This window comes from Periophthalmus magnuspinnatus, chromosome 16 (assembly GCF_009829125.3).
Source record: "Periophthalmus magnuspinnatus isolate fPerMag1 chromosome 16, fPerMag1.2.pri, whole genome shotgun sequence".
NCBI lineage: Eukaryota > Metazoa > Chordata > Actinopteri > Gobiiformes > Gobiidae > Periophthalmus > Periophthalmus magnuspinnatus.
This window is the reverse complement of record NC_047141.1, coordinates 30,225,897-30,241,416: the sequence shown is the minus strand read 5'-3', so window position 1 is coordinate 30,241,416 and position 15,520 is coordinate 30,225,897. Positions and strand designations below refer to the sequence as shown.

The 15,520-nt window shown below is 39.1% G+C and overlaps 2 protein-coding genes across 4 annotated transcripts in view; one reads left to right on the top strand and one right to left on the bottom strand.

Annotated features, from left to right (window-relative positions):
* zyx (zyxin) overlaps positions 1–15,520 on the bottom strand; it is a 282,791-nt gene that overhangs the window by 86,393 nt on the left and 180,878 nt on the right. The window lies entirely within an intron of this gene.
* Positions 1–15,520, top strand: part of fam131bb (family with sequence similarity 131 member Bb) — a 60,731-nt gene that overhangs the window by 38,190 nt on the left and 7,021 nt on the right. For 2 of the 3 annotated variants that reach the window (XM_055228128.1, XM_055228127.1), the window contains exons 2-4: positions 1,463–1,500; positions 10,291–10,326; positions 12,621–12,723. In XM_055228128.1, coding sequence (XP_055084103.1) covers positions 12,627–12,723 — 97 coding nt within the window. In that variant the 5' untranslated portion in view covers positions 1,463–1,500; positions 10,291–10,326; positions 12,621–12,626. The remainder of the gene's footprint in view (positions 1–1,462; positions 1,501–10,290; positions 10,327–12,620; positions 12,724–15,520) is intronic. The other variant, XM_033981171.2, reaches the window with a different exon arrangement.

The following is a 15,520-nucleotide window of genomic DNA, read 5'->3' as shown; positions in this document are numbered from 1 at the left end:
GGTCCTTGTGCACTGCAAAAGTATGATTCCCTTGAGTGAAATATGACTTGACTTTAATCTTTTTTATTAATTGAAGTTCTTTTGAAATCTCTTATCATGGGGTCACCTAATAAAAACTACACAAATCCAAACCTGAATTCATTTTAAAACAATCAGACACTAATCGATATTGAAACTAATATCAAAACCAGAGACTCATTCAAACAAATGTCGAAATAAAAAAAGTCACATTCACAGGACACAAATGCACCTTTCCTGAAGCTTTAGAAAGATCTTGAGCTGAATCTTTCACAAGTATAAGACACATAGACTAGTTTACACCCATGGACCACGATGGAACTACTGGACTCTGAGGGAGTACACAGATACACTGCCTTTATTTCCATCCAGTGTTGCATTAATTTTCCACCTGTTGCATTGATGATGGTCGAGTCTGACGCTGCAGCTTCTCCAGAACATCCCAAAGATTCTCAATGGGGTTAAGGTCTGGACTCTGTGGTGGACGATCCATGTGTGAAAATGATGTCTCTGTCTCTCTCTCTCTCTCTCTGCTTCTCCCTCTCTCTGCTTCTCTTTCTCTCAGCCTCCCTCTCTCTCTCCCTCTTTGTTTTTTCTCTCTCTCTTTCTGTGCATCTCTCTCTCTGTCTCTCCCTCTCTCTGTCTCTCTCTTTCTGCTTCTCCCTCTCTCTGCTTCTCTTTCTCTCTCTGCCGCCCTCTCTCTCTCCCTCTCTGATTCTATTTCTCTCTCTGTCTCCCTTTCCCCCCCTCTCTCTTCCTCTCTCTGTCTCTCTCTCTGTGCATCCCTCTCTGCCTCTGTTTCTCCATCTCTCTGCTTTCTCTCTTTCTTTCTCTCTTTCTTTCTCTCTCTCTGTGCATCTCTCTCTGCCTCTGTTTCTCCCTCTCTCAGCTTTCTCTCTCTCTCTCTCTCGCTCTCTCTCTTCCTCCCCCTCTCCCTCTGCTTCCCTTTCTCTCTCCCCTCTCCCTCTCAGCCTCCCTTTCTCTCCCTTCTTGCCCCTCTCTCTCTCTCTCTGTCTCTCTCTGTCTCATGCTCCTGTCTCTCTCTTTCACAATTTGAGCCTGATGAATCCTGGCATTGTCATCTTGGAATCTGTCCGTGTCATCAGGGAAGAACAAATCCATTGATGGAATAACCTGGTTCAGTTTATTCAGGTGACCTCATTCTGCTGAACCTCGACCGGACCAACTGCAGCAACACCAACATATTTACTGAGTTAAATCCAGGTGGAGACTTTGTTTTCTGGGAATAGAAAAAACAAAGTACTACCATTTAATGTTGAAAATCAGATTGTATTGTCTAAAGTAAGCGTGTTTTTATTATCATTGTGGTATCAGAATCGGGTTTTAACATCATGAGAACAATATAATCAACTCCCTGCTGTATAATGTTCATGTTTTGGATCAAATAGACGTTTTAACACTTGTCTCGTGTGCTCTCTTCCAGCGGCAGATGGCGTGCCAGTCCAGAAGGATGGAGAGCAGGTCAGTGCTCACACAAACACACACACACAAACGGCATTTTTCCAAAGTGGACGGGACTTTGGAAAAATGGCATTCCCCAGCGGCACTCCACTCCTGGGGGGAATGTTGCTGCTGCTTTAAGTCCTGTGTGAGGGAAGTACACGTGTCCAGTGTGTAGTGCTCAGTTTAACAGAGTAGCCAGCTCCAGTCTGTTTAACACTGTTTCACAATGAGAAAAACACTGTCCCATTCTATTGACTCATCGCCTCATGCTTCATTTCCATATCACTGCAAAAACATGTCTACGATGATTTAAAATGATTTGAATTCACGATAGAAAGCCGTATTTTTATATTTTTGACTTGGTTAAATGTTGTTGATTTTATGGAATAGATATATTTGGGGCATGGATTGGTCCTGGTTGGAGGTCAGTTTAGTCCTGATGTAGACTTGGTCCTGTTCTAGTCCTGGTTTAGCCCTGGTTTAGCCTTGGTTCAGTCCTGGTTTAGCCCTGGTTTAGTTCTGTTTTAGCCCTGGTTTAGCCCTGGTTTAGTTCTGGTTTAGTCCTGGTTTAGCCCTGGTTTAGCCTCGGTTCAGTCCTGGTTTAGCCCTGGTTCAGCTTTGGTTTAGCCAGAACTGGTTTAGTTCTGTTTTAGCCCTGGTTTAGGCCTGGTTTAGCCCTGGTTTAGGTCTGGTTTAGTCCTGGTTTAGCTCTAGTTTAGCCTTGGTTTAGTCCTGGTTTAGCCCTGGTTTAGGTTTGGTTTAGTCCTGGTTTAGCTCTAGTTTAGCCTTGGTTTAGTCCTGGTTTAGCCCTGGTTTAGGTCTGGTTTAGTCCTGGTTTAGCTCTAGTTTAGCCTTGGTTTAGTCCTGGTTTAGGTTTGGTTTAATCCTGGTTTAATCCCGATTTAATCATGATTTAGTCTTGGTTTAGTTCTGGTTTAGGTTTGGTTTAGTCCAGGTTTCATCCTGGTTTAGTCTTGGTCTGGTTCTAATCCCAGTTTAGTCCAGATTTTGAAGTTCTGTCATGTTTTATGAATAACACTTCACTTCCCAGCTCAATAAGAACATGCTAATGGTGTGGAAACAGCAGTGCTAACGCTAACTATGTGTCATTATTGTTAATAGCAGTAATTAAATGTCACGAGTCTCCACTGGAACAGGACACATCTGTAATTCTACTGTATTTTGTTCAATATAACTGAACCAAACGCAGTATTTTCTCAATTATAATATGGAAAAAAGTTTACTAAATACATTTATCATTTATCCGAGTTAGCATATTTCCCTCTTTTATCTATTCATGGTGCTAAAGGGTGATGTAGTTCATTGATTTGAAGATTTAGAATTATAAATGAATATCTGCCAGTGGGGTAAAAAACAAGTTAGATATGAATATAAAATGGATGTCCTTCTAGCTAACAAATCAGAAACATCTTAAAACAAGTACAATTTGGATAATATTTTGAATTCAAGTCATTTTAATTCACAAAGATAATCATTTTTGAAAATCAAATCATCTCTTCTTCTAGTGGCCATGTTCTCTCTCTTTGCTTTGCTCTTTATCTCCCTCTTTTCCACATTCTCTGTTTGTTTTGGTTTTTGTCCCTCTCTTTTCCATGTTCTCTCTTTGTTTTGGTCTTTATCTCCCTCTTTTCCACATTCTCTCTCTTTGTTTTGGTCTTTATCTCCCTCTTTTCCATGTTCTCTCTCTTTGCTTCAATCCTTATGCCCCCCTTTTCCATGTTCTGTCTCCTTTCTTCAGTCTTTATCCCTCTCTTTTCCTGGTTAACTGATCTGTGCCGTTGAAGACGCAGGAGAGACGACCATTTTGGATTAAAACGCACAGAACTCAGCTTTTCCTCCAAATGCACGGCCGTGGACGATCATTTATTTATGCATCGTGCCCCAGAATGCCCTTCAACTGGAAAATACCAAGAATGCACAGGCGGCCATCTTGAGCGCTGTAAAAAACAATATTTACAAGAGTTAAATGGCTTGAAATCAGAATATTTATCTTGTTTTTAATATTCACTTCAACCTAATTATTTTAGCTTGATTCAAAGTCAGATTTTTTATTTCGTTGAACCTATTTTTTTCGTCTAATAATGTCAAATTTGTTTTTCCCCAGTACAGATTTTTTATATTTTAAAAGAAAGTAGCTCTTTTGTTCCTCGGTTTAGTCCTGGTTTAGTCCTGGTCTGGTCCATAAATACTGATAATAAAGTAAAATTTGTTTTTCCTCAGACATAAGCAGCTCTTAGGGTCAAAATGAAAGCGCTTTGTGCCGTCTGCATCTATATTTATTGATAATTTGTATCCTACGTGAACCAGGAAATAATGCTGGTGTGCTTTAGCATGCTAGTTACTGTTAGCATTATTGTTGTTAGGATTTTTGGAGGTTCATTTTTCTTGATTTCAATATAGATTTCCTAATAAAATAAAACAATATATGTCAGTGGAGTATGAAATTAGTGATAGTAGTAGTGTTAGTAGTTGTAGTAGTCGCAGTAATACTCATAGTAGTAGTAGCATAGACTGTATAAAAAAGTGGATTAAGTGAGTGTGACGTCACCCATAGTGTTATAGGGGCAAATTTTGTAGCCCAGGCTGATGAAGAAAATGCCCTTTCCTCTTCGCTTAGCAACGCTGTCAATCAAATCTGTTGCTAATGCTAGCGAGAGCGACTTCAGGGAAATAAGGCACCTGATATTAAGTGTTATTACTGTTTATATCTTGATTTACAGACACAATAGCAAAATGAAAAAAACACTAGGGTCATGTAGAGCAGGTTAATACGAACATTTAAGACCAAAATGACAGACAGAAGAGCCACAGTTTTTCAATAGAAAGGGAATTGAAGCTAGAGTCGATGGAGCTGGAAGCGCGCCCATGATCACTTCCTATTAGCACGTTAGCTATGTCCATTTATATATACAGTCTATGAGTAGTAGCAGTAGTAGAAGTCAAATAACTGAGGCAAGAATTATTAAAACTACTGTATAGGTTGATATTCCTTATAAAATCATGGACCAGAAAATGAAATCTAAAAGTCAAATCAAGATTCGCATTTGAATTCACCGGATATGTGGGCACGTTGTTTTTACAGTGTGAGAGTCAGAGCTGTTTGAACGCGCAGAGGGAAAGCTGCTCGAAGGGCTTTACCAACCAACTGTGTCAAACCTATCGCCGCATGAACCGACCGTTACAGAGGGAGACGAGCAAAACGTGACGGCGCGATGGAGGGAGAGAAAGAAGAGATGCGTGCGAAGAGTAGAATTACAAGAAAAAAAACACAGAAAAGAACGGGAATAGAAAAAGAGGGAGGCTTGTATTGATTAGCATGAGCGATGTGGAGAGAGTGTGATGAGATATGCTACCTGCTCCTTCACTATGGAGTAAGATTAGATTACACAGTCTGTACACTGCACACAAGTAAACAATTTAACGTAATACAAGGATCATCAGAGCAGTTATAAAGATAAAGTTCTGAATGGATGGGAGGAGATGAGGACGAGGGAAAGGTTTTATAGAATTATGGGAGGGTTTCACTTAGATTCACTTAGCGCGTGGTTAGTACTCGCGTAGACTTGGTTAGATCTGTTCTAAATCCTCGTTTTTGTACTGGGTTTATTCCAAAATATCGTAGCAGACTGTAGTGGAGATGTTTTTGCTTTGCTTAGAACGATAAAGACGTGAACTGACGTGAAGTGAGTGTGACGTCATCCACAGTGTCCAGCTCAAGTGAAGCTAATCGAGGCTAGCAGTTATAGCGGCTAAATTGATGATGAATTCTATAATTGGAACTCTGACCGTGAGTATCATAGCAACCAAAGAGCCAATCAGGAGCGAGGATGTTGGGATTGTTGTGGAATTTCTAATAGTAAAAACCTCAAGAATATATGAAATTAAGCTAGTCGAGGCTAGCAGTTATAGCGGCTAAATTGGAGATGAATTCTATAGTTGGAACTCTGACCGTGAGTATCATAGCAACCAAAGAGCCAATCAGGAGTGAGGATGTTGGGATTGTTGTGGAATTTCTAATAGTAAAAACCTCAGAAATGAAGCTAATTGAGGCTAGCAGTTATAGCGGCTAAATTGGAGATGAATTCTATAATTGGAACTCTGACCGTGAGTATCATAGCAACCAAACAGCCAATCCGGAGCGAGAATGTTGGTATTGTTGTGGAATTTCTAATACTAAAAACCTCAAAAATATATGAACTCACTAGAGAAGTTGTCTTGAATCAAAAAAGTCAGATTTATTGAATCAGTTGCGCGCAATTGTCAAAGAGCTGTTGTTGCTAATAGCGTCGTCTCGCCCTCAGCCGACAAATGAACATACAAACAGTGTATTTGATGTCTATATATACAGTCTATGGTTCCAGAGTGTGGCTTTAATGTAATCTATACCACAGCTGTTTGATTGCTAAAAATATACACTGAAAAACAAGCTGTCTTACAATGAGCGGGGTCGCCTCACCGCAGATCTGACCTATGACCTATGGTTTTGTCTTCTACTTGTCTACAAAGAAATAGATGCGTTAAATGCCGCACTATGGAGCATATAAGGTAAAACAATAATGTGTTCATGAAGGGAAGCAGGTGGCAGACACTCCAACGGAAAAGTTACATAGTGCACCTTTAAAGCAGCAGTGTTAAAGGGCACATGTTACGCTGTTTTCTGATCTGTGTTATAATGTCGTTTCCTCGTCACAAACAGACCTGGAGTTGTGTTTTGTTTCATTTACATGTTTAACACACAACTGAAAACACTCTGTTCCACCTTGTGATGTCATCATGTGGTGATACAGGAAGTGCTCCGCTGTGTTTTTAAACTCCACACACCTTCATTTCTAGAATCATTTGGATCATTTCAGCTCTGGAATTGCCGATCTCCACTGAACCAAAGGTAAAAAAGGTCAGTGTTAACTTGAAAACTACCACTTGATGACATCACAAGGTGGATCAGAGCGTTTGGAGATAATAAAGTGTGACTCAAACATGTGTGAATGAGACAAAACACAACTCCAGGTCTGTTTTTGAGGAGGAAACAGCGTTGGAACACGTCTTTAAACTCCTGAGAGTCCATTTAAACGTGGATGTGCGGTAAACGTGTCGTGGTCGTTGTTTATTGACGGCTCGATCGACGCAGTTTCACTTTAAACTCGTGGATGAAGTTGATGTTTATTTTGTCTGTGAGATAAATTGTGCCGTCGGCCTTGAATGTGTAAATCAGCAGTTTAGGGTGTCCTTGGGTTAGAGTGTCAGTGCGGCTGAGAGAGGCTCGAGCTTATCACCCCCGACACACACATAACACACACATACTGTTTAATACAACACACACACACACACACATACGCACACCTACTGTTTACTATAACACACACACACACACACACACATGTACTTTTTACACACATATAACACACACACACACACACACACGTAGTGTTTAATACAACACACACACGTACTTTTTACACACACACCCATAACACACACGTACTGTTTACACACACACATACTGTTCACTATAACACACACACATGTAACGCAACTAGGGGCTAATTAGGACCTGACTGCAATGTGACCAGATGTAGGTACGGTAGGGAGCCAGTGTGTGTGAATAAATACATCAACACGGAGTCTTAGTCAAAAAATAATATATATTAAGTTCAATATTAGGTATTTAGGCAGGTATGCAATAATATATATATACATATACACAATGAATTATAAATATGAAATTACTTTATATATGATTAATACAAAAAAACAAAATGTAATGCAACAGAACCCCCCAAAAAAATGTCCCGTTCCAGTTCCAGGTTCGAGTATTTGTTCCAAAGGTTGTGTTCAATGTGTAATGTCTTTATGATCCAAAACTTGTTATAATCCAAAAAAAAGCAGGAAAATGAAAAGGTTCGTTTGTTCCTACCAGTCTATGAAGGAAAAGGGTAGCTCGCCATCCAGGTTATTGTGAGGTTGTCATGGGATTCAGTGCAGGGGAAAAAAACCTGACCTAAAAACAGGGTCAGTAAACCAAAAATAAAATTAGCATACAATTAATAAATTATCTTAAAGTAATTCATCATTACTATAACGTCAATAAATAAATAACAAATAAATACATGTCATACATGCAGTATATATAACCAATTAATTCTTTGTTACATAGAAATTAACTTATCAATAACAATTAAATAATAATTCCAATAACTAGCTTTGATTTTAAAAAGCAAAGCAAAGTAAAGTCAGGTAAAGTAAGGTAAAGTCAAGTAAAGTCAATTCAGGTCAAATCAAGTAAAGTGCACTTTTAAATTTCATCAATAAATCAAATGTCATGGCGTCTAAGCCTAAAACAAAACATGGAGCTTCTAATGCTGCGCATCACATAAGAATGCCCTATTCAAAACATCATTGTTATCTCAACTCAGTGTTCAAAAAGTAACCAAAAGCAGCGAACCGGATCAAATTCAATCAAAATAAAGTAATAAATTAACACTAGTCTTTATGGCAAAAGGTTCGGCTTACGCAAAGATGTGAATAAAGTAAAAATTAAACCAAAAAGACCGTTCTTGGTCGCGCCGACCGCATTGTCCTAAATGCTACTGTTAGCGTTACTCCCGACGCGTGTTAAAAGGGAGATCCGCAGCTCCGCAAAACATGCATAACTTTGTAGAACATCAATTAAATTGCTTACCGTTGAGCGGATAGTGATAGCGGTAAGTATCTGTCGAGTCCAAATGTAGTTTTATGTATTTTCTTCCATGAAATTGCCAAGAGAAACAGCCAGAAACAGCCAGAATCAGCCACAGCAGGAGCAGCATGAGACAGGTCTTGGCGTCTGACGTCACCGCTAATAAAGGAAATTGTCCCGCCACAACCAACTCCTCACCGGAAGTGGGACATTATTTGACACACACATGTACTTTTTACACACATATAACACACACACATGTAGTGTTTAATACAACACACACACGTACTTCTTACACACACACCCATAACACACACGTACTGTTTACACACACACACGTACTGTTTACTATAACACACACACACGTACTGTTTACTATAACACACACACACGTACTGTTTACTATAACACACACACACGTACTGTTTACTATAACACACACACCCCTACTGTTTACTATAACACACACACACGTACTGTTTACTATAACACACACACACGTACTGTTTACTATAACACACACACACGTACTGTTTACTATAACACACACACACGTACTGTTTACTATAACACACACACCCCTACTGTTTACTATAACACACACACACCCCGACACACACGCTGTAACCTCAGCCCCCTACAGGCAGCTTGTCGTACTGCGCTGCAAAAAACAATATTTGTGAGGTCAGATCAGCCTCTATGTTATTTTGAGTTTTAGTTGTTTGTTTTTTTCTAATTTAGAGTCATTTGAAGCACACGGCCCATTGTCCCAGGTCAACAGTGTGAATGAGAATTTGTTAAATAAATATGTTCTTGTTTTTTGACTTGTTTTAGAATGACTGATGATTAAAAATACACGACCAGAAGTTTGGACACAGCCTCATTCAGTGTTTTTTTTCTTTATTTTTATTACTACATTTCTACATTTTATACACACACAGAAGATATCACATATATGAAGTAAGATATATGGAATTATGTAGTAAAGGAAAAAAGTGAAATAATAATAATAATCCTCTATGTATCCACTCTTCACTTTATCAAAAAAATCAAGTCGTTATTTAACTTTTTTTTTTCTTTACTACATAATTCCATACATCTTACTTCATATATTTGATGTCTTCTGTGTGAATTTAACATGTAGAAAGTAGTAAAAAGAAAGAAAAAAAAAAGTTACATAACACTAAATATTTCAGGACAGGTAAATACTTTGAGGATTTGAATATAAAATATAAAAAAAATAAGAAAAAAACAGTGCATGTGGTGTGGTATTATTTACTTTATTACCAACAGTGGAGTAAAAGTATGTTTAAAACGTATTTAGGCTGAGGTACTTACAACAAATTATTATTTTATTATTATTTCGTGTTTCCTAAACCAACTCAACACATTTTAAAGGTGCACTATGTAACTTTTCTTGAGGAGGATGCGCCACCTGCTTTTCTCTGTGGAGATTTACCTGTATGTTCCACAGTTTTGCATTAAACTTCCTGTTCTTGCCGTGACTCTACACATGTGACACGCTCGTCTCCATGGCAACAGACAAGTTTAATACTATACGGTGGAATATTCTAGGGCAAGGCGATAACATCTCCATGGAAAGGAGCCGCAACTGTACATAGAACACGTTTATATTGGATTTTTTGAGTTAATCTGTTTGCAACTTTGAAATTAAATCAGTTTTCAGCTTTTTTTAATCATTTTTTTACTCACAAAAAAGCAAAAAAATATTTATGCTGAATATTTGGAGTCCAGATCATTTTAAGAAACCATTTTTTCTCCTGCGTTATCCTTGCTATTCCACACCAGCATTTCTCTAACCAATATGAACTAATCCCTCAAATCCCTCATCCAGAGCATAGTCACGGTGCTGCGCTATGCTAATCTAAAACTGATCCTGGTTCTGAATCGCTTGTCATTTTGCTTCTTGACTGGAAAATCCTGAGTATCTGCCTCTTCTTCTCTTCCCTGTTCATTTCCTTTGCATGTCTAATGTGAAACTACGCCCCCTACTGGCCTTTCTCTGTCTCTTTTCTCTCATCTCGCCCCATGCACGTGATCTTTGGCTCTGTCTTACTCTTTCCAACCCCATCCCTATTTCTCTCCCTCAGCATGGACGTTCAGAGTTTTCATGGGAAGGAATCAATGTAAGTGTTGTGGCATCGTTCCTTCATCTATAGCTCGTCTCTTTTGTTTCTGTTTGACTTATTCACTGCAAAAAAACGTGTCTACAGGAGTTACAAAGTCTGACCTGAGTGGATTCATCTTGTGAATAGATTTTGGAATTGGTTTTAAGGTTTAAGAAAGTCAAAAAAAAAAAGAAAAAAAAAATGACTTCATCTGTTAGAAATTTGCCACCTCTTTGGCCAATCTGACATTTATGTTTTTGAGGGAAACCAGAGAATCCAGTGGACACCTGAATAATAATAATAATAATAATAATAATAATAATAATAATAATAATAATAATAATAATAATAATAATAATAATAATAATAATAATAATAATAATAATAAATACAAATCAAATAAATAAACAAATAAAAAGTAAATACAATAAAATAAATAAAACAAAATAAAATAATGCACAGAAACCTAATGATAAACTGGAAGAAGTATATTAAATTAAACTAAATTAAATAAAAAAATACATAAAATAAAAGATAAAATAAAATAAAACAAAAGAAGCCTGGGCGAGGCGAACCATGCCGGTGGAAAAGAGGCTCTACACAGGCATGAGGAGAATATGCAAAAGCTGTATAGAAAGGCCCTATACTGGGAATTGAACATATAACTTCATGGCATAAACCCTTGACTACCAGGCCTCAGAAATACCTCTAAACAAAATAATATTACCTTATGACGGTGTCTGTGTAATCCCTCAGTCTTCTACGTCTGATCCAGAGTAAAAGCCAAAGTTAAATCTGTCAAATCTTTAAACAATAGCTGTAGTTAACTCCTCCTTCAGACAGATGTAAGGCAGTGTCCAGCAGTAATCTGACCAAAACTGAAGAAACGGCTTGGACGAGCAGCGAAACGTCTTCACTCCTACAACTTTTTGTCCAGTTGACGGATTTAACTTTGGCTTTTACTATTACCTTATGGCACATGTGTCAAATTCAAGGCCTGGGGGCCAAATGCGGCCCCCCACATCGTTTTATGTGGCCCGTGAGAAGATAAATTAAAAGGCATGACTGTCATTTTAAAATAAGTCTGTGCTGCTTTAATGTGTGCACTGACAATAAACTAATGAGATTTTCCCAACAAGTGGAACTGAGAAATATTTGCAAATGATCATCACAAAATGTTCATGAAGAGGAAAATTGTTGGTGTGGAAGGAAGTTGGGAGGAATAAAGGTGAAGTTGAATATGAGTTTGTGCTTTGAGGAGAAAAACCTGTATGTTTTTTGTGTTTTGAGGCGGGGTCGGTACAATCTACGTCGACATTTTGACACCAAAGACGGAGCTAAGTATGCAAAAGTTAGTCTGCAAGAAAAACAACAAATTGTCCAATAATTAAAAGGCCGTAAAAGGACGAATTTGAAGCAGAGCTGAAGGTCTGTGAGGAGGTGTGTCCCGACCAGATACACACTTTTTAAAATGTCAGTTTATCACAGAAACCGTGATTTAACAAGTTAAAAAGTAATTACATTTATTTTACATGACATTCGGTTACATTTAGTGACATTTACACTGTCACAGTCACATCTGGCCCTTCATGGCGGCCATTTTGCTGATGTGGCCCTCGATGAAAATGAGTTTGACGCCCCTGCCTTATGGTGTTAAAGGCGAGATAAGCGTTTCAAACTGTTATTCATTCAGTATCATCTCAGTGGTGGCAGGTTACTTCTTCAAAAAAACGAGGCTAGCAATCTGCGCAAACGACCGCTCCGTCCACCACCGACCACTCGCTCACGAACCACACTCATACATAGTAAAGGTGGGTGAGGTGTGTTGCTGAAGAACACAACAACGGGCCACACTTTGGGTTGATGAAGCACTTAAATCTAGCTAAAACTACTCAAAACAAGATGAACATTCTGAACTGAAGTGACTATAACACATGTAGATACGTCTTTTTGCAGTGCGCATCGTTGATTTGACTCACCCCCTTTTAGCTTCGGGCTCCTCCCTCTCTCACCCCACCACTCCCGCCTTGCAACTCCTTCCGTTTCAGTTTGTCATGGTCGTAGTACTAGCGAGCACAGGTTTACTACCACAAAAGCAAAAAACTGGGGTAGCTATAGATATAAATATTCAGATTTGTGTGTATTAACCCTTGCATCTACGTCACCTCTCTTCACTCACCTGTCTCCCCCTCTCTCTGTCTCTCTTTTGAACACGCCTCACTGTGGTCACATGCTCCTTCACTCCTCCTCCGCTCCTCCTCCACTACTCTCTCCATCCCTTGTTTTTTTTTTCTCGTTTCTCCCTTTTGTAGCTCTCTATGGAGGACACCACGTCGATCCTGCCTCGGTTGAAGAGGAACTCGAACGCGTACGGGATCGGGGCATTGGCTAAGTCGTCACTGTCAGGTGTGTCAGGTGTGTGTCTGTCGTGTAAAAGGGTAAAACGACCCCATGTTGGCCCAGTGCTCTGCGGGGCATCCGGGTTAGCATGGTACCCGAAAATGGGTTCCCTTTTCCCCCCTTCAAAATCACTCCCCCTTCACACGCTAAAACCCCTCGTCAATGGCTTGTTATAATAGTCATTGATGTAAGAGAATTCAGCCTGGAATTACATAAGCAGTGGTTCTCAAACTGTGGGACGCGAACCATTGGTAGAGCGTTGTAGCTAGTTTAGACCAGGTTTAGATCTGGAAAAGTCCATATTTAGACCCGCTTTAATTCCTGAATAAACATATATAGACTTTGCTTTAGACAGCGCTTTCATTAACCCTTTTTGGGATGGAATTCATAGAACCATGGTTACATTTTTAACCTTAATTTCACACTAGTTTCGTCTTAGCTTCAACCTGGTTTAGATTTAGATCAGTTTCAATTGTTAAAACATGAATTATGCAACTTTTCTGGTGGAGAAATAGAGAAATGTGATCGCTTTGCCTGGAATTTTCCACAGTACAGCATTAAACATCTTGCGTTTATTCAATTACAGCCTTTCGTGTCGCTCAGAAACACCCTGAACGACGTCTTTTCCTTGTCACTGAACTGCGTAATACTCCAGGCAAAGCAATAACATTCCCGTGAGACAAGCGGCGGGTGAATTCTGCAGCGGAAAAGTTACACAGTGAACCTTTAACTCGACTTGTAAAGGCTTGATAAGTTTGAGAATCACTGACATAAAGCACACTGCATCGTCACACGGCTTGTTGAAGGTGAGTGTAGTTTCATGTTGCGTGGTCGTGATCTGTTATACAAAAAAAATGTTAGTCTCCGTCTTCGTGTCCTTAAACGGTGTTAGTTCTTATGTTGTGCCGACTCCAGTGCAGTGTAGTGAAGTGCCTTTGTTTTTGCAGTATTCTTGTGCAATGCAGTGTAGTACAGTCTAGTTGTGCTGTGGTGAAACGGACAAACTGCAAAAAACAAATATCTCTACAGTAGATTAGTGCGAATGACTTGGATTCAGAATATTAATTTTAATTTCAGATCAATTTTGAGTTTGTGTATTACAACTTATACACTCACTGGAGTAAACCAAGTACATAGTTTACTTGTCTGTACTATGATGTGTACTTCATGCAACCAAGATACAGTGAATGAAATGTACGTGCCAATTACATAAACGTACATATGTTAATTGATCATTTATCGGTACTTAACAAAACGAAGTAAACGTTCATATCTGTAACATTTAGCCAGATTACTTTATATTTTTAATACTGATATCAATTGTCCGTGTAATTCCCCAGTCGTCCAGGTCTGATCCGTAGTAAAAGCCAAAGTTACATCATCGTGAGAGCTGCTCAGGACCGCAGTCTGCTGTTCATCTCCATCTCAAAGACACTAAATACTCCTTTCAAAATAGTGAGATTCAGATTTGAGCCAGAGAAAAAAAATGGTTTGAGATCCCCCATCTATAATCCCCATCCTCAGACCCAAAGCAAACAAAGAAAACAAAGAGAACGAGCTAACAGGATGCTAACAGTGCTGTTTACAGTTTCAGTTTAGTTAGCTTCTCCCTTCAGACAGATATAAGGCAGTGTCCTTAACTTTGGCTTTTACTTGTGTCAATTCAATATTATTCTTAAGATTTAGAGTTTTTGACAGTATAATTAATTACTTGTTATTCTACGTAGCACCTTATTTATAATGTGATAAGAAAATTGCACTATTGGTATACGCATTTAACTCAAAATAAATGATCTGGAAACTGGTACGTAATGTGACAAAGTGCTCAAATCCATGAGTCTGAGTTGGAGTCATTTTAATCCGTGCAGATATTCCTCTTTTGCAGCGTTGTCCCGTAATTTATTCCTATAATTTATTCATATATCTCATCTCCATGCGCCACCATCAGAGAGCGTCAAGCACACAGGGATTTACAGTATGTCATCAGCGGTCGGCCTCACAACATATGGAGGATGGGTTCTAGCTAAAACAGCAACGTAGCAGAAAATGTGCGCTAGTTCACATTTGCGTAGACATCGTTTTGATCCTGGAGGGGCATTTGTCCTCTGCATTTGACCCATCTTTTAGCAACGCTGGGGGGAAATCTCTCAGGAGCAGAGCAGCGGCCGGTGACCCGACTCCAGATGTTGAACTGTAGGTTTATGAACAAATATCTTGGTACAAACACAGGTAGAACATGCAAACACCGCACAAATTTTAAAGCGCTCATGTTACGCTATGTGCTCATCTGTTCTAATGTCGTTTCCTCGTCAAAAACAGACCTGGAGTTGTGTTTTTTTGTTTCTTTCTCACACATTTAACGCACTAACTTTGCGTATTTACCCATCGTCACTTCCTCCTTGTCTGAATGTTCCACAGTATGGCGTTAAACTGATCCACGTCGCATTTATTCAGCTCAGTTTACTGGTGTTTGTTGCTAAAAGAAATACGCAGAAAGACACACCATCTGTCAGTGAGCGTTATCGCCTCTCCGCAGATCTAACCTGTAACTTAACTTGAGCGTTACCTGGAGATAGATACGTTTAAAGCTGTACAGTGGGACATTTCAGGCGAAGCAGTAACACACAAACCCAGCGTATTTAGGCGGAGTTCTTCTCTCAAACAGAAAACACACTGTCCCACCTTGTGATGTCATTGTGTGGTGATACAGGAAGTGCTCCACTGTGTTTTGAAACTCCACACACCTTCATTTCTAGAATCATTTGGATCATTTCAGTGCCGGAATAGCCACAAATCTCGACTGAAGTAAATG